General features: G+C 52.8%; 7 protein-coding genes across 7 annotated transcripts; 2 read left to right on the plus strand and 5 right to left on the minus strand.

Annotated features, from left to right (window-relative positions):
• Positions 1–1,794: 1,794 nt before the first annotated feature.
• B0I36DRAFT_33609 (uncharacterized protein) lies at positions 1,795–2,677 on the minus strand. Its single transcript, XM_046155570.1, has one exon. The coding sequence runs from the start codon at positions 2,283–2,285 to the stop codon at positions 1,929–1,931; it is 357 nt and encodes a 118-aa protein (XP_046007807.1). The 5' UTR covers positions 2,286–2,677; the 3' UTR covers positions 1,795–1,928.
• On the minus strand, positions 2,449–3,521 carry B0I36DRAFT_33627 (uncharacterized protein). Its single transcript, XM_046155588.1, has 2 exons — positions 3,417–3,521; positions 2,449–2,918 (listed from the first exon to the last, which is right to left on the minus strand). Exons 1-2 carry the CDS (start codon positions 3,417–3,419, stop codon positions 2,613–2,615), a joined length of 309 nt encoding a protein of 102 aa, XP_046007808.1. The 5' UTR covers positions 3,420–3,521; the 3' UTR covers positions 2,449–2,612.
• Positions 3,522–3,558: 37 nt separating this feature from the next.
• B0I36DRAFT_252499 (uncharacterized protein) lies at positions 3,559–4,824 on the minus strand (the record flags this gene model as incomplete). Its single annotated transcript, XM_046150690.1, has 3 exons — positions 3,559–4,135; positions 4,200–4,411; positions 4,525–4,824. 3 exons carry the CDS (start codon positions 4,822–4,824, stop codon positions 3,559–3,561), a joined length of 1,089 nt encoding a protein of 362 aa, XP_046007809.1.
• Positions 4,825–5,399: 575 nt separating this feature from the next.
• On the plus strand, positions 5,400–6,362 carry B0I36DRAFT_334857 (uncharacterized protein). The gene is made up of 2 exons (XM_046155394.1): positions 5,400–6,240; positions 6,283–6,362. The coding sequence occupies exon 1, from the start codon at positions 5,418–5,420 to the stop codon at positions 5,913–5,915; it is 498 nt and encodes a 165-aa protein (XP_046007810.1). The 5' UTR covers positions 5,400–5,417; the 3' UTR covers positions 5,916–6,240; positions 6,283–6,362.
• A 222-nt stretch (positions 6,363–6,584) lies between these two features.
• Positions 6,585–7,623, minus strand: B0I36DRAFT_334859 (uncharacterized protein). Its single transcript, XM_046155395.1, has 2 exons — positions 6,930–7,623; positions 6,585–6,868 (listed from the first exon to the last, which is right to left on the minus strand). Exon 1 carries the CDS (start codon positions 7,599–7,601, stop codon positions 6,999–7,001), a length of 603 nt encoding a protein of 200 aa, XP_046007811.1. The 5' UTR covers positions 7,602–7,623; the 3' UTR covers positions 6,585–6,868; positions 6,930–6,998.
• Positions 7,624–13,703: 6,080 nt separating this feature from the next.
• B0I36DRAFT_367981 (uncharacterized protein) lies at positions 13,704–16,106 on the minus strand (the record flags this gene model as incomplete). Its single annotated transcript, XM_046159544.1, has 5 exons — positions 13,704–13,864; positions 14,004–14,254; positions 14,381–14,744; positions 15,369–15,690; positions 15,750–16,106. The coding sequence occupies 5 exons, from the start codon at positions 16,104–16,106 to the stop codon at positions 13,704–13,706; spliced, it is 1,455 nt and encodes a 484-aa protein (XP_046007812.1).
• Positions 16,107–16,892: 786 nt separating this feature from the next.
• On the plus strand, positions 16,893–17,264 carry B0I36DRAFT_252854 (uncharacterized protein; the record flags this gene model as incomplete). Its single annotated transcript, XM_046150713.1, has 1 exon — positions 16,893–17,264. A coding segment is annotated over one exon (372 nt), but the record flags the coding sequence as incomplete, so codon positions are not given.
• Between the last annotated feature and the right edge of the window lie 344 nt (positions 17,265–17,608).

Genomic DNA, 17,608 nt, shown 5'->3' on the forward strand with positions numbered 1-17,608 from the left:
GCCTCGGTGTCACATGACCCTCTGAGAATGAATATATATGTGGCCATGAGATCCAATAACAGCTGCATTTCCATCTCGTTGATGTCATGGCAGCCGAGCCTGAACATGCATTTCTGTGTCGACATGTGTCACGTCGTCATGATACTTAGCGCTGAGGATCAGTGCGGCGAGAAAGACCCGGTGGCAGCTGGAGGACGATCCTGTGCAGGACGCTAAGCGCCGCTTGAGTCTCGCCATGTAGACGAGCGTCGACATCCTTTCTTCATGGGTATCGCCCTTTGGTTTCGACATACAGAACGACAGGGAGAGACGATGGGTTTGCAAAACATGTGTATTAAAGAGGAGGATACCCATTGCAAACTATAAGGCCGAGGGCACCCAGAATATCGAACGCCACCTCGACAAATCCCATAAGATCCGTGACCCAACGGGAAACCGCAAACGACCCCTGACGAAGACATATCCATCTATTGCCGACCACTTGAGCATGGATCGAGAAAACCCTCAGCAACAAGCCATTGTGAACACTTATATTAAGCGTATCGATCGAGTCCAGTTTCAGAAGCTCGTCGTCAGCTGGGTCGTCGAAAGGCAGCAATCCTTCACAGAAGTCGAAAGCGGAAGTCTCCGAGCTATCTTCCAATATCTGAATCCGTCCATTTCGGTACAGGATGCGCACATCAGCCACGACACTGTTTCGTCACCAGATTTCAAATGCTAGCAGACGATTATCCAAGCCCTTGCTCGCGCTCCAGGTCAGATCCGTATCTCCTTCGATGGGTGGCGATCGCGCAATCGCCATGCTCTCTATGGAATCTGCGCCTTCTTTCGAGATGAGAATATTCGGCCGATGAAAGTTGTTTTAGGGATCCCTGAGATTGCAGAACGACACTTTGAGGAGACCATTGGTGCTCAGATCCTCAGCATTCTTTACGAGTTCAAGATCGAAGAGAAAGTCGGCTATTTCTGACTCGACAACGCAGCTAACAACGACACCGCCATGGAGACAATCGCCGATGAGCCTAGCTTCGAGCCCAAGGCTCGTCGTGGACGTTGCTTCGGCCATATTGTGAATCTCGTCGCTAAAACCATCCTTTTTGGCAAGGGCTGCGAAGCGTTCGAAGCTGATATCCAAGCCCAGAAGCTTGCTGAGGCTGAGCATGAACTGTGGATGAAGAAAGGCCCAGTCGGCAAGCTCCATAACCTCGTGGTCTGGATCCGTGGCAGCGACACGCTTACTCACCTGCTACGCAAAATTCAACAGTCTGCCAATGGGGCCAGTGAGAACCCAAAGATTCGGGTTCGCAAGCCTCTTGACCTCATCATGGACAACGATACGCGGTGGCTTTCGCAACTTTTTATGATGCGCCGAGCCCAACTCCTTCGACCGTCCCTCGAGACCCTCCTATTCGAGTACAAACAATTGTGGGAAAAAGAAAATCTACGCAAGGATGGTACACAGAAGAAGGGCAAGAGGTTGCCATTGTGCCTCGGAGAACAGAGCAGGTTAACGGTCGCGGACTGGAACGTGATCGACGGCTTCATTGAGCTGCTCGAGCATTTCGAAAACACGATCCTCATTCTGGAAGGCGACGGGCAAGCTCGAGAGAGAGCAAGACACCATTTCAAGGAATCGTACGGCAATATCACGGACGTCTGATGGCGTACGAGTACTTGCTCTCTAACCTTGAAGATGCAAAGGAGAAGATCGACCAGTACGCCGAACCAGAGCACTTCCGAGTGAATGTGCAACTAGCTTGGGAGAAAATCAACGAGTATTACGAAAGGCTCGACGATACCCCGATGTAGTACGCCGCCCTGGCCTTCCACCCGGCGTTTGGCTGGAAGGTGATCGAGCGCGAGCGGGATACTCGACCCGAATGGGTTCGAAAGGCGAAGGAGATTGTTAAGCAGGTGTGGGAAGATAGCTACTCGAAGCTTGAGATTGCCCATACGAGCGGTGAACCCGTTGCGAAGAGGAGAAAAACGTTCCACAACAAGTTCAGCAGGTTCAAGGAAGATAAGCGCCGGATAGCCTTTACATCGCCGTCAACCAGCTCGTTGGGAGACGAGTACGAATGCTGGCTGCTGAGCGCTTCAGAGGTTGACAGCGAGGTAAGTGATCCGTATGAATACTGGCACTCCAGGCGCAAGCAGTTCCCGAGGCTATCTGTGATGGCACTGGATTTCATATCGATCCCACCGATGTCTGCTGAGTGCGAGCGACTGTTTTCGGCCGCTGGGCGTATGGTTGCCCCGATTCGGAGCCGACTGGAAGCCAACATGATCGGGATGGCTCAGTGTCTTCGCTCCTGGCTGCGTTCGGGCCGACGTGGACGAGCTCGGGAGCAGGCTGCTTGTCACCCCTGAGGTATGCAGAGGCAGGGGGAGAGGCTATAGTGACGAGGAGGAGGCATGGTTAGCTGCAGAGCGAGTTTGACAGGGACGGGACGGGTTGCGGGTAGAAGGCGGGGTGATATATGGCATGCTGTTGGATGGCACATGATCCCCGGCGGGATGTCAATTCCACCCACTCCAACTTCACTAGAGGCGTCGGTTGATCAACCCCATGCAAGAAATCTGTTGCAAGATCCACTTCAATTTCATATGCCTCAGCGGTGGATTGGATTGAGTTGATCGCCAGCTTGATAGTGTGTGGTCTTGTGGAACACCGCCTGGCAAATCATAGGGAACCGAACAATCCCGTCGAGAGCCAGGCCTTCAACACCCCCAGGTGCTCCGCCACATATTCGGCCCGCCGAACGGCCACGAGTGTACCCATGCGCCGTCTTGAGGTGCGTCATCAAAGCTGTTCGCCCTCGACAAACATAGCGCTCTCTATCATCAGAACAGAGGAGACAACAAATTCCGTCCCGAAAAACTGGAATGTGTGGAATGGGCTCGGCATCTGGCAGGGGCTTGACGGTTTGACGAATCAGCTCTGGTGCTTGAAGAGTGGAAAGTTGAAAGAATGTGTTTTCGAGGGCTCGTATGGCCGCGGGATCGTATTGGCGGATAGGACCATGGTGCAGCTGGACATGGCGTACAGCAGAGGTGTGCAAGATGGATCTGCATTCTATACAGATAAGAATGTGCCATTTCGGCTCGTGGCAGAGCAGATCTTGTATCCTCATTGCACAGTTCGATGCAAGAGTTTTAGGGAGCTTGCAACATACAAACGAAGCCAGGTCGTCGCGTCCGCTGGTTTACTGATCGCGTCTCGACGCGTGTGGTCGGGAAGTGGGCCCATTAGACTTGAACGCCGGGGACTACCGGACAGGGGGCTCGTGACAATTCAGGGTAGGCGACAATTATAATATGAGAGTAGGGCGTCGCATATTTCGGCCTGGATGAGAGCCGGGACACCGTATAGTATTCGTGACAATGCAACAAAAAAACCGGATACCTCGACTGACCATACATTGTCCTCACGCGTCAACGATACGCAGCACTTAGTCGACGGTGAACATGGTGGATATACAGATATGCGATAAAGGGCAGCCCGGGCCTGACAAGCAGGTAATGTAGTCGAAGCCCCTGCCGTTGTCTCCGTCCATGCTAGGGCGTCTGATGCTGCAGGACCTGTTTCTGGAACGCCGACCAATATTCTTCCTCCAGCCAGGTCACAAGGCATCGTAGGGACGAAATGATCTTGCAGACGCCTCTGGCCTTGGATGTCGACCCAAGAGATATCCTTGAATAGAGTGTTGGGGTATTGACACCGACCAAGAACGGATCCCGAGACGTCGACGGTCGCGGGGGAACGGTCGCGACAAAGTACCACTCATGGCCGTGGACGATGATGCCGGGGAGGAACTCGATGGCCTGAAAGGACGCGTCGGGACATTGGTGAAGGAGACTTCGTAACTGTGCCGCATGCCAGGTTCCCATTTGGACCTCTGCCTCCGTAGTACTGCCCTCGGGACTCTTAAATTCAAGGGAAAGGCCGATTGGATACTTGCACAGAGCTCCCGAGTCTGTGTGGTTAATGGAGATGCCAGGGCGGGATGCGCGTAGCATGTCGATCTGGCGAGAGATGTCGCTACCAGCCCCAGATTTGAGGACCAAGCAATAGTCCACCATCTTCGGAGGCAGTGTGGAGGGGCTGAACGCGCGGTTGATCCTGGAGGAGGTGCTGAGCCATGATGTTAGCACAAGGAACCGCGGAAGGGAAACCAGCGCAAGCAGAGCGCACGTACCAGGCGTGGAAGTCGACGAGCCCAGAAAGGTCATCTTTTGGTCTGAGTACCCACGAGAGGATCTGACGATAGACCTGATCGCTCCAGACGCACTCTAACTCGTTGTTCTCGTCGCACTCGATAGCACGCTGGATCACGCGAGTGATGAAGGCTGCCAGTGGCACGTCAGGGCGAGAGCGCGATTGCGATTCTTGGTCAGCTTGTTTGAGAGACTGGAAGTACGTCTGGGGGATTTTGTGGTCGGAAATTGCCTGTTGTTCGTTTGGCGGTTAGCGGAATGCATCAACACACGTCGCAGCACCGTTGGTTATGAAGAGTCTTGTACCTGGTCCCACCATTCGTACGGAAGTCTAGTTTCGCCGCTATCGATTTCTTCTAATCTCTCGAGAAGGGCCTGCAAGCTTGTCGGTAGACCGCTTGTGTCGAGGGGGAAGGCACGTCGGGTGTAGCCGTTCTTGTCGAGCTCGGCAAGGCGCAGCTGCTTGGTCGGAGATGAGTTCCTCGAGACGGACGACACCGATCGCTTTGACGAGGATCTGCTTGACGACGTCCGGCTTGGAGACGGCCTGTTCGGTGCGGCCAGCGGCCAATGTTGAGACCGCGGCGGCGGTCGCGGGGTCGTCATGTTTGCTGCATCATCCCCAGCTTGGACGATGTCCTCTGCGTCGCTGGCCATAGCAGGAACTGACCGTTTCGGTGGCCGCGAGGATCGTTGCGAGGCCTCTGATTCGGTAGCAGGTGGAGAGAGAGCTTGTCTCTTGGCAGGAGTATGGTCGGTATCGGCAGGATCGCGAAATCGTTTTCTGTCGCGGGGTGACGACTTAATTAGCTGGTCACTCGCCTCGGCGGACGGTGGGCTTGAAGCCTCAATGCCCTGAAGCCAATCGAGTATGGCAGGATGGTCTTGGGTCTGGTGTGGTGACGCTTCTAGCATTTTCGACTCCGATGTGAGGTTGTTAAGCACTGCGTGCGACATTGATTCGATCCATCACGCAGGACAAGACAATGAGGAGAGGAATGTTGGTGGGATCCGATGACATAACGCCCAACCGGATTGACACTGAATTGTCCGGGCAACCGCACCGAGCGACCCCACTATCGGTTTACGTAAGCCACACCGCAAACCATTTTGATGGCAAATTGATAACGTAATCTACCCCCTTCCCGATCACACCCCCTACTCGGTCAGAAATTCCCCACAGACGCGACCCGCACCTCATGGAGAGACAAATCGAACACAACACCCGACAATTCAGCCCAAAAGAGACAAAACAAGTAAATCAGGACAATCTATCTATTACATCTACGGGAATTGTGTTCAAAGGACCTGCATTTACTACACCGTGGTGGTGCGCGCTGTCTTGGGACGCTTGCCTCCTCGTCTATCTGTCGTTGGACCCGCTCCTCGTCTTCTCGCTGTTGCTTGGCCCACTCGTGCTCCCTTTCTCTCCGTCGGTTGGCACGCTCCTCTTCCTTTTCTCTCCGCCGCTTGACACGCTCCTCTTCTTTTCTTTGCCGTCGCTCAGCCCGCTCTTGCTTCTCTCCTCGTCGCTGCGCCCGCTCCTCATCCTTCTCGCGACGTCGCTTGACCCGCTCTTCCTCCTCTTCCTTCCGTCGCTTTGTCCTAGCTGTGCCTTCTGCAACCGACAGAGTACCGCCGTCGCTAATGTATTCGCGGCGTTGCTCTCTCTTCCGCTTCCGCCTTTGGTTTTCTGAGCGAAGTAGCCTGTTCTCGTCGGAAAGCAGCACGGCGCTGTGCATGGCCATCTGACAACCTTTGATGAGCTGGCCATCAGCCCTTTGTCCTTGGCCCGATTGTGCGACTTGTTGGTCGGGTCGTCACAAGATATTACTCCCGTGCAATTCAGTGACTAGGTCAAGCGTGAGACTGGAATGGTACATATATTGATCCCTGAAGTAGAAAGGTACTTTACTGTAATGACTGTCTGTCCAGGAATTCTTCATGCCTTACACATACCTTTCTCCCTCCGCGGTCCCACAAACTGTTTGTGGTTTGTTTGTGGAGCTGTCAGTTCCAAACATGAACTGCACAGTTCCAAACATGAACTGCACAGTTCCAAACATGAACTGCACAGTTCCAATGTCTTGGCACGTTGTTCTCGCGGGGTTTCTGCCCCTCTGCCTGTCTCGCTGCGACCTGTTGGTCTGTACTGTAGTGACCGCGAGATGTGTCCGCTTTTCAGACATTACTTGACGTTCCCGCACGGACCAGCACGGACTGTGCCTTGTTGGCTCGTACTGTGCAAACCATTCCACAAAAAGCACTCTCCGTAAGTGGCGCAAACCACTTGCGGCCACATTTTTATCCAGCCCTAGTCCTAATCCATCCGTATCGCAAGGCATTTCGAAGCAGAACTTTCGGCATAATATCAACGAATTTTCAATATGGCTATCAAAGAGATCTTGTCTATAGATGTAGGCTTTCTTTCGACACTTGGATTCAGTCGGTGCACACATTCACAGCTTCCTGCTTCGATCATTCTTTTCCACATTGCAATCGTCTTCAAGAAGTCTTCTAGCACCTTGACTTTCCCACAAGCACACGCCATCTTCCTCAGAGTATTGCGGACCGATGAAGCATCCTTTGGGTGAGATTACGGCGAGGATATACGCCGCTAGCTCTACTCTATTCTTAGCCTGGCAGTGGTCTCTTTAGCATCAGGAAAGATCTTGGAAGCGGCAAAGTTAGCTGGCTGGACTTTCACTCACCGACTTTTCGATTGGACAGGCCGATCTGTGTTTAGCTCGGCACAGCTGGAGGCAGTCTTGCGTTCTGTGTTATAGAACGTCCTCTGGTGGAGGCAGCCTTGCCACAAAATCTTTCCATTTTAAGGTCTTCCCAAGATACATTGAGATCGCTTCCAATATATCCTCATCCCAATCAGGGGAAAAGAATTTGATCCGTGGAGGTTTTTCAGCCCGGTGGTCAGACAGCCGCATCACGACCTGCATCGCTGTAGTCTGCGAGTACTGAAGACCTGCAATTGCCAAGTCTTGAAGCTCGCCGGCTTGCTTTCCAAACAGATCAAGCTCATCGAGCAATAGTTTCCTGGCTAAGCCGCTTGTGTTGCTCCCAAGTTCAATTGCCAGAATGCACTGGACAGCTTTATCGATTAAATCGCGTGCGCTCTGAGTCTCGAATAACAAACGATCGTTATTTCTCGAAATGTGCCGATGGTGGAACGGCGAGGACATGATTCTGACGATGAACCTCCTCTCGCCGCTTTCGTCAGGAAGGTTGTAACTCTCAAAGGAGCCAATTGTGGCGCAGATGTCCTTAGTAACGGAGTTTTGTCCTGGGATTGTCGCGCGTCGATAGTGCATGAAGAGGTTTCCCGAGTCCGAGAGGTCTCGGAGCTCGCTGACCTCCATCCCGAACATGAAAGGGAGGATTGATTTCGTCCGTGCAAATGGGGAGAAATAGAGTAAGAAGCAAGTGGGGTTAACCGGTTTCTATAGGAGAATTAGTTGCATGTAGTGGGGCTGAAGCGGGGGAGGCATACACAGTGACAATTGGCAACTTGTTCACAGTCAGGAATTTCATGCCCAACGCACAGTACTAAGACAAATTTCCACGCGGTTTCTACTCATGCCTTAAAAGTATGGACCGTGCGGAGATCATCGTAATCAAACTGCTTGCGGAGACTGATTTCCGGTACTTCTGTACCTTATCGCCTTTATTGCTCTAAGTCCAGGCAATGCCGTACTGTACGGAATGCGCTTACGGACAAGTGTGCCTCCACAAAGCACTAGTTTGTGGTGCAGCCAGCACTGTGCATGCCACGATAACCCCGCACAGGTTGGTCCGTGCGGGGATCGCAACTAATATCGATAAAATGGACACGGATTGTGGTCACTACTGTACAGGAAATCCTTCGCTTCAATAGGTCTTTCCCCTGAATCGTGTTTGTGTCTATTGGTTCCAGTGTTTGGTCCGAATGGATCACCGTGATCTAGGTGATCCATTATTCTTGTCGGTCACATGCGCCCAGCGTGCATGACCTTCTCCTGTCCTTGGCCCAATCTTGCGACCTGTTGGTCAGGTCATCACTCATGCCCATAAAAGCGGAGCTTGCATTTCCTTGTGAGTCACCCACCGCCTATCTACAAGGTCCAGCTTTTGCATACGGGAGTAGTCCATTTGCGATTATGATCTAAAAATAAGATGACTTGTTTGATCCGGAGGTACTTCCGAGACAAGTAACCGACTGATTCGCCAGCTCGCCAATCGTTGGTCTATAAGAATCCCAGAGAATCCCATCAAAACTTCAAATCGTACGATTCCTCATACCAACCGAAGTTTCCAAGCCATATGTTGAAGCGAATATTCACTCAAATCAATCATTCATTATAGATCCGCCGATCCTCGATCCAAATGGACAAGGCAGGAATTGCATCATATGTAACTTACCCATAGATTTCTTGCCCTACGGAACCTCCTCGCCGCGGTCTGGGAAGGTGAGACATAGTGTCTGGCAGTGTAGGTGCGGGCCATTCGTAGGCGAATCGACATTTGTATCTACATAAAGCTGGTCAATGTTTCTCTCGTTTAGTTACACTTCCTGTCAAGAATTTGCCCGAACCTTGCTTGTCTCAGCCAGCAATATGTGTGACCTGATCTAGCGAGACGAAGCTTAGCTAATTGCCTCCCCTACCATCTGGCGGCAAGGAGTAAGCCGCTACCAGGCGCTCTTCCCACTTGGTATGTAATACAACTTCCTACATATTGTTGCCCCTCTGTTCATGCAAGTTTAAGTCCGCGTCGAACCACGTCCTCTCCTGCAGCAGGGACGCGGAGCGGCGTTCCGCCTGGTGCGCTGTGGCCGATGTCCCACCCCGAACAAGCCGTAGATAATTGTTTTTTTTGTTTTTCTTTTGGGCCGAAGACGACGGCCCACAAGCCCAGCCAGTCCGACGTGCTGAGCTTGTGGGATGCCCCGTGACCGAATACCGAGGGAGCTCACCGCTGTTGTGGTGGAGTCCTGTTTCAGCACTGGGGCGGGGGCGGCTCTGTCGCATGTGTACAACATCCACCATGTCCTGCCAGCTCCTCCTCCCTAAAGTGGCAAGTGGGGTGGGGCAACGCGGCTTAACATTCGTCAGGTCTTTGACAGGCCATCGCGCAGCACGCATCGTGCACAATTATGCCAAGCCCAATCGGAAGGATGATGATCATGATGGCACGTCTTTATTTCTAAGGTTTTTCGAACCTGTCTGCCATTTTTCGCGGTGCTATTACGTATCTGGCCCAGGTCCCCGTTGATCCCGTTAGAAAGCCAACGGACGCCAAGCCAATTGTTTGTTTACGTTCTGTCGGCTAGACCCCAGCATCTGACTCCACCCTTCGTCTCGCCCAGCTGGAGCGGTTTGTTTGTAGTACAGTAATCTTAAATGCGGTGTTGGGGTGGTTGGGACCGCTACTCACGCGACTTTAGGCACGGCTGTGGAAAAATTTCCACGCCCGTGGAAAAGCTTCCACGCCTGTGGAGAAATTTCCACGCCCATGGAAAAGCTTCCACGCTCGTGGAGAAATTTCCACGCCCATGGAAAAGCTTCCACGCTCGTGGAAAACTTCCCCAGCGCCCCGCATTTCGCGAACCCCCTTTTGGCCAAAGCGACGTCTCTCAATCATCTTTGCGTCTTCATTCTCCGTGTTATCACTGCCTATGGAGGCTATGAAGTATTTTGCCCCGGGCCGGGCTAAGATCGACTATAAAAGTGACGGCGCCCCACCATGCGGTTGGACATTTCCTTCATTCGAAGATTTAGAACGGATCGTGTCAGTGTTTGCCAGCCGACATGGATACAAGGCCAGAACGAAGGAGAAGAGGGAGAGGACCCGATTCTATGTCTGCGGATATAAACAATGTCCCGTTGCGTGGAGCGCACAACGAGTGGTCGACAAGTTTCCTCCGCTCTTAGATTCGCTTGAGGTGGTCCGCATACAATATTCAACCACGATCAGCCACAACCACCAGCTTACCGCTCGTCCGGAGCCAAAACCCCTTCCAGTCGATATGATCTGGCTCGGAGTCCCATTTGGCCCCCTGGTTGAGGAGGGTCGATCTGACTCCGCTATACCATTAGGTGTTCCGATGTCTCAGGAGGGGAAGAGGCTAAAGTCGTCTGCTCTCGATCTAGTAAATGTCGAGCCGCATTTCAAACACCAAGAACATGACGATGACGAGACCGTATGGGTCTATGAGCCGTTGATCATGGCGATCTCGGCAACCATCAAGAACCCGTGCCTTACGATGTCGGCGACTTTAACATGGAGTGCAGACTTGTTCCGAGACCTTCGCGAACAGCTTGCCGATGCCACATCTGAGAGGAAGAAGCTCGTTCTTCTCGGATGCATGTCAACGCCCATCCTGGTGCCGGAGGGGCCCTCTTTCGATGAATATTGCGAATATATGAAACTGTTTATGGACAACAATGCTTTTATTAAAGCATATCCTACCACGGAGGAGGCAACATTCCAGGCAAGCAAAGTTGGCGATCTTAGAATCCTCGACGAGTGGGCCGCAAAATTCGACGGCCAAGGAATGAGCTGGCTCGCATACCGACCCATAACGTGCGATGGTGGGCTATCGGCGACGTGTAACCTGCCACCTTCTCATGCTGGCCGCATGGTTATCAAGCCGACACATAGCACCAGTGGAGAGGGAGTCAAGCTTGTTAAAGTCAGCAATCGCAAGGGACTGAAGTGCCGAATCCCTGGGAACAAATGGGATGCCGATATTCAGCCCAGGAACCATCTCTTCCACCAAGAGTATGTCGACTCATTAGTCAAATTTGGCGAACTTCGGGTCTGTATGGTGCGTGATCTATCTCAAGAGGCTATAGACGGTCTCATTCCCCCAGGTAAGATCATTAGTATCACCATCACCAGACCAACCGCTTCTGCCGGCAAGGTTCAATTCTCGGATATGAATCAGAGTCCATTCAGTCACGAAATATTTGGGGAAGGAGTTGGGGATGAGCACGCTCAAAAGCGCAAGTATCATGAACTGAAGCAGTTCGCCTCTCTGTGGTTTGCCATTCTTTTTAGGCTTGCCGATTTTGAACCTGGTCTTGCCTCACTTAAGGATGGCGTACGTCTCGACATTGGCATCTCAGAAGTCGCAACCGATGGGCGATTTTTCATTAATGAAGTCACACGATTGTGGAATGCGTCAAGCTTTTCAGAGGGGAACTCTACTAACGTTCAAGAACAATGGGGCGAAGCTATTGGCCATTCGTGTACACAGCCTCGATGTTGGCAGCAATACCCCGAGCTGTTAGAGACTCTTGGGACAGAAGGAAGTGAGGTGGGCTTACCTGGACGCCCCGCGAAGCGACAGCGGCCCGGATAAAGACGTACTTTCAACATCTCGTCTTGCTGGTTATTATCAATTCTTTATTCGTCTCCATAGCTTTCCTACTATATTCAATCAATCGGGCTTATACTTGCCGCACGGAGCTAAGCCGCAATGCGAAGCTGTGCTGCTTTTTCTACTTATCCTGGCCAAGTCTATTAGCGTACGACCATCCTCGTCGCGGTTATCAATGTCGGCGCCGCTATCTAGCAGTTTCTGCATAACGTCGTCACGCCCCCAAGATGTCGCCCATGACAATGGAGTCTTCCATCAATATCTCGGCTATCCACCTGAACGCCTCTCGCTAGCAGCAGATCTATAATGCTGATGTATCCCTTTTCGGCAGCTAATGATATCGGCGTCCGACCATGAATGTCTTTACTGTCGGGCTCTGCGCCACTGTCTAGCAGCAGCCGCACGACGGCTTCGGCCCTGTTGTAGACAGCCCATGCGAGCGGTGTCCTATTATGGACGCTAGCTATCGAAAGCGGCTTACGGAGCTGAAGTGTATCTACCGGTACGGCTGTCCGGTCATCTTACTGACAGCTACACTACCGGTGCGGCTTGCTTGCAGGGGACGCCGAAATCGTCCGAGCAAGGACCGACAAGAAGAACATCAGCTATAACGTCATGCAAGTCACGGGACCAGGTCGGAGCGCAGTCGAGGACGAGGTCGTATGCCTTATTGGCGTTTCAGATTCCCAGGCGGGGTTCTGTCAGAAGTGGGGCCTATGCCTAACAAGGAAGGAATGATCACCGACAAAAATGAGTTGCCCTTCGCCGTCCGTCGACCCTACCTCACACATCTCGTAGCTGCCCCCCTCTGGGGTTCACATTCCCAACTCTCTAGTAGAACGAAGCTAAGGCTACGGTTTAAGTTTTCTGAGGTCGTCGAGCCACACTTAGACCTAGGAAGGCAATTTTATTCAGCGCACCCAAAGTGGCGTCGCCGGGCAAGCTGTGGCAGTGCGACTAACCCCTCAGCTTTCTCTTCGTTCAAGCACGGGGCATAAGTTGTCCTTCCTTCCTGATTCGGTAAGTAGTGAAGCCACCCGCACAGTCGCTGGAGGTCGTCCACGTAGCGTCCCAATCCGGCGTCCTGAGTCAACCAAATTAACCGGGTGGTTACGGGTTGAAGATGTGATAGGTACAACGCCCTAAGGAATATTACCTCCGTACATGTAGTACTCTCTCGATCGGGTGTCGTGGCTTTCACAGAAGATACCGCTCCGGTGCAATTCAGTGACTGGGTCAAGTGTACGATTAGAACCCTAGATTGAGTCTGATGAAAAGTCACGACTATCTGGCTTAGGAACCTCCATAGCAAATTGCACCTTTCCTCCATGCCAGGTTTTCATAGAAATGTCCTGGTGGTCGCTCGATCCCTGACTGGCTGTCAGTTGCTTCGCACCTAACATTGGGAACCATCAATCGGTGCCTGTTTCCTGATATGGACCCTTATCGATTACTGCTTATCTAATCTGCACATTATGTCAGCAAGAACGATAGCGATAAGGATCACCCACGAGGATCACGGCGCTCCACGAGCCGCCCCACGAGATCCAAAGATCCCTACGGAAACGCGATGAAGGGCAAAGGATATATAGTCTGGAAGAATCTCCTAAATAGACAGCCTTTGCCTTTGCACTTCAGCGATCAATCTAAGTATCAGTCTCACCATACCCTTCCACTAGTCACTCAATTGCCGAGACTAGTATCTCTTACCAGAAATACGACAACCCCCAAGAGTACACGACAGCACGGAAGTGATGTTGTTCGGACCGCTACGGACCTCTCAGAACATGAACCCCCAGCGCTCTGCCTAGTCGGCTGACCCAGGAGGCAGGATCGTGACACCCAGCCAACCTTTACCGCCTTGGCAGTCAAGTGAACTCAAAATGGCTGGCAAGATGGTTAAGTGTTACGACCGGGGTGTCCGCGCGCAGAACTCTCTGTGCAAGACTTAATCGAGCACCGATTCCGAATCTGACTGTACTTAAGACCCACTAACACTGCGGTAAAGGAGAGAAGACGTCTAATATAGCTAACTGCTAGCTAACTGGAATAGTACTGTAATACCGAAGCAAAAGATTGACTTGCGAAGCTGTATCGGATTCCCGACTTGCTAACTACGACCCTCTACATCGGCCCGGTTCTGCGTTACCTTATGTAGAGTATAGTCAATCGCATCCCCAAGCTCATTATTGCTAACAAGATCGATCCGCAATCGCAGGTCCAGCAGACAGTACTTACGCGCCGTGCGCGTGCCGTTATTATCAATATTCACTGTCTTGGTTGTCAAGTAGGCGGAGTCAGTGGGGGACATGATGAGCGGGGTGGGTTTTCCCGCAACCTCGGAGCGCGGCCAGGGGACCTTGAGGAAGAGCGGTCCACTAGGTTCGCCCTTGCCCGTCGGCGCACATACCTGGCGTCGCCAGAAGAGGTCTTGTATAAAGTCGCGCCAGCCAGTGGCGGAAGTCCCGGTACAGGCGGATATCGTGGCCAGGTTTAATGCGGCGCTCTTGCTCTACGTTGTTTATGGGCGGCGACTTGATGATGCGCCAATACTGGTACTCGTCCGAGTCTGACATTGCCGGGACAAACTCGCTCTCGGCGTTGCGGAAGACGACCATAAGGCTCGGGTTTGTTATTGGTGCATCTTTAGCGGTCGGGTCTCTGAGTGGACAGGACCGGAGGATGACTCGAGGTGCCATTCATGAGCTGGCGGGCGTGTTGGGAACTTTAGGATAAGCGTACGATAGACAAATGTGTGCGCGCGCACGCGGATTGTCAAGGACTCACCTCCTCGTCAAGGGGGCAACAATGTCCCATTGTGTCTTGACAAACTCCTCATTGTACTCGGAACCATACTTGGCTCCCTTGGCGTCGAACTTGTCGTAGCCAAGGATGGCTGGAGCACGATAGGTGGCTGGATTAAAGATAGGTACGTCGGTTACGTCTATACGCACCCAGAAGACCGCTGTCGAGCTGAGGTAGACGCCGTTCTGGCGTGGCGTTACATTACCTGCCGGGTCGTGGCCGAGATAGAAGGAGGCATTGCTGCCGGCATTCGTGATTATGAGGCTTTTCGTTAGGGACATGACGCGGAGGCGGGCCTTGCACTGATACGCGGCGTTCAGGGTCATGTACCGGCTCAGCGCGGGCACTGCCTGTACAAACTATGACTGCACCGCCTCGTAGCCGGGCATGGCAGACAAGATCTCGACGAGGGGCGAGAGACCTTCGTGCTAGTGGGGTAAAACCTTTATCAGTCGCCAAGATCGTCTCTCCTCCGACGGCTTCGAACGCACACATTTCGTCCTACGATCATTTGGTCGTGTCATTCACAGAGGCCATCCCTCCTTCTCGCTCGTGCTTGGCGCTGGCGCTGGCACTAACACCAGCGTAGCTTCCCGAGAAAGAAGCGCGAACGGAGGCCTTGAACGACTCTATGGCTTCCTTGGCCTTCTGTTCTTCAGTTGTGTGTACCACCTTTGTCGACAGCAGGCGCCCACCAATAGTGATGTTTGACAGAAGAGATTGCCGTACTCCGCGTGGAGGCGGCGCAGAGCTTGAATGCTCTTGGTGCAGCGGATGATGTTAAGCAGGTCAGCTAGCTCTGGCGTGGGCTCATCTCGTTGGGCCACAAAAGGACGTCACACCAAGGGAACATGTAGCGGGCCACGATGGTGCGGCTCCTTTTCGAGCTCTGTGAGTTTTCAGACTTTGACTCGCTCTTAGCATAGCCTGCGCTCAGACCGAGACGCCGTAGCCACTGCCACTGACGGACGCTTCAGTCGCCTGTGAGCTGAGTCGCTTCTCGCCATGGCGACGGTGAGCTCATCCTCGTGAGCAGTGATCTCGATGCGCGAATCGTCGTTGACGCGAAAGTTTGGAATGCCGTCGCTGGACCTGGGTGCGATTGCGGCGGCAGATGTGGCGGTTGTGCTCCGTTGTGGAGCACCAGCATCACCAGTCGTCGCCGCGGCGCTATGAGTGTTGTCCTCTTTAACGCCATGAGCGTTATCCTCGTTATCACTGATGAATTCTGCTGGTGCGGCGACAAAGTCGGGAATCTTGGCGACCGCCTCCTGGTCGACGTCGGAGCGAGGCTGGAACGCAGGTTTGGGGGCTCTCGTGACGCACTTGGTGCCAGAGTTGATAATCCAACCGTAGAAGACGGCACAGTTGTGTCGGTCAGCTTGCCTGCTCCTTCTGGCGATGCCTCTATCGTGACCTCAAGCTGCGAGATGTCGATTAGATCTGTGGCAGCAGTGCCTTTCTCCAATTTCGTGAAGGTTGGCGCATCAGAGGCCTTGGTGGCTGGCCCCGTACTCAGGTCGGGGGCAGCGACAGATGAGCTGGCCGGGCCATCGGGATCTTGTCCTGCCAGCGTGTCCAGTTTTGTTAAGCGAAAGTAGAGCTTCAAGCTAGGGGTGCCATAAGAAGCAGCCGTAGTTGTCTTGTCTGCCCCTTCGAAATCGAGGTACTCACTCGCGAACTGCTGACAGATGTGCCAAAGAGTCATCTTGCGACTACTATAATGTCAGCAGCCGCCCTGTAACCAGAAGCTGCAGATGTACGTCGCCGAGGACGCCCAGATATCGTCAAAGCATCACTCATAAACGGCTGTGTGAAAGGCAGATAGAGTCCCAATCCGACCCCTGTCCGCTGTAGGTGGTTGGTTATGCGCGGACGTAATTTTGATCGCGACTAAGCCTACTCTAAGGCTTGGGTACGATGGTGATGGAATTTCTGTACGAGGCTTGCGTAGGAAGGATGATAATGTGTAGATTCCAATTATAACTACTGTTTGAAGAAGATGTCGTCAAATCTGCTGTTCTGTTCTGTGTTCATGCGAAGAGAAAGTGCCGTCATGCCCATCCTTGCTTATTGCTGCCACTGTCTGTTATGCGCAGGAGAGGCAGGGGGGTCGAGCAACTCACAAGACACGAAAGGGGACCACCATTAGAAGTGTGTAGTGTCCCGCGGGGATTAAGAGTGTTGACGTCGGCACAGACAAGGGAACGACAAGGCTGCTGCCTCTCGAGGAGGTTAAACACGATGATTTGGTATGTTTCCACAATGCTTGCTTAAGTGCTGTCTAAAAGAGCCGGGATCACTTATCACAATCAATTCGGCCTCGTTCTTAGACCGCGCAAGACATCGAAAGCGCCCGCGCCGTCGGCGCAGACCCTCCTGAGTAGCTTGAGCTCATCGAAGGGGCTCATCAGAGGGTTCAAGGGCACCGACGAGCAACAGCTGCCAGCAGGCTAGCCTTCGCGAACCTCGAGGTAAGGCAAGGTATACGGACCTGGGCGACCCGCACACGGCTCGCTTATCAAGCCGCCAAACGCAGCGCTTTCGCGTGGCCAGCCCCCCAGCCAATGTGCCTGCAACGAGCAAGAGAAGGAAGGGGCGGCACCAAGTGGACAGCAGTCTGCCAGCTTCAATAAAAGTATGTAAGCCTCCCGCGGGATCTTGGGAGGACGAGGTCGAGTCTTTTAACCCGTGCCATGATGAGGACTGTGGCAGCCTAGTGGTATATCTCACCTGGAAGAACGGTCAAAAGACGCAACACGAGACGAAAGTTATATACCAGTGTTGCCCTCAGAAGGTAAGACCGTCCGCCTCGCCGGGAGAAGCCACTCCTTTTCCAGCTGTAATGCTAACGGGAACGCTATAGATGCTGGCTTTCTACGAGCGTCAATATTATGCAGTAAGGCGTTCTCAGGGCGAGCCGTCAATGTTGCTCACTTGATGCGGCGTTAGACAACGTCCTGCGCGGATTTGTCAAGAATAAGTTTCCTCGGAGGAACAAAACAAATACTGCTGGAGAATGATGATACTATGAAAATATATATCAAAGCCCGGTCCCCGTTGTCCCATTGCACTGGGCCTTCAGATCCCTTTGCCATACACTGTAGTTATGCTACCTTTCAGCAGACTTGCTTGGAGCGAAGAAGCACTGCCCTATTTGCCTCGCTTCTGCAATATGCAAGTGCACTCAAAGTGGCTAGCAATGATAGA

Source organism: Microdochium trichocladiopsis (assembly GCF_020744255.1).
Source record: "Microdochium trichocladiopsis strain MPI-CAGE-CH-0230 chromosome Unknown B0I36scaffold_10, whole genome shotgun sequence".
NCBI lineage: Eukaryota > Fungi > Ascomycota > Sordariomycetes > Xylariales > Microdochiaceae > Microdochium > Microdochium trichocladiopsis.

Excerpts from the sequence above, each read along its gene's own strand:
- B0I36DRAFT_33609 (XM_046155570.1), bottom strand. The coding sequence starts at position 2,285 with ATGTTGGCTTCCAGTCGGCTCCGAATCGGGGCAACCATACGCCCAGCG.
- B0I36DRAFT_334857 (XM_046155394.1), top strand. The coding sequence starts at position 5,418 with ATGGAGAGACAAATCGAACACAACACCCGACAATTCAGCCCAAAAGAG.
- B0I36DRAFT_334859 (XM_046155395.1), bottom strand. The coding sequence starts at position 7,601 with ATGTTCGGGATGGAGGTCAGCGAGCTCCGAGACCTCTCGGACTCGGGA.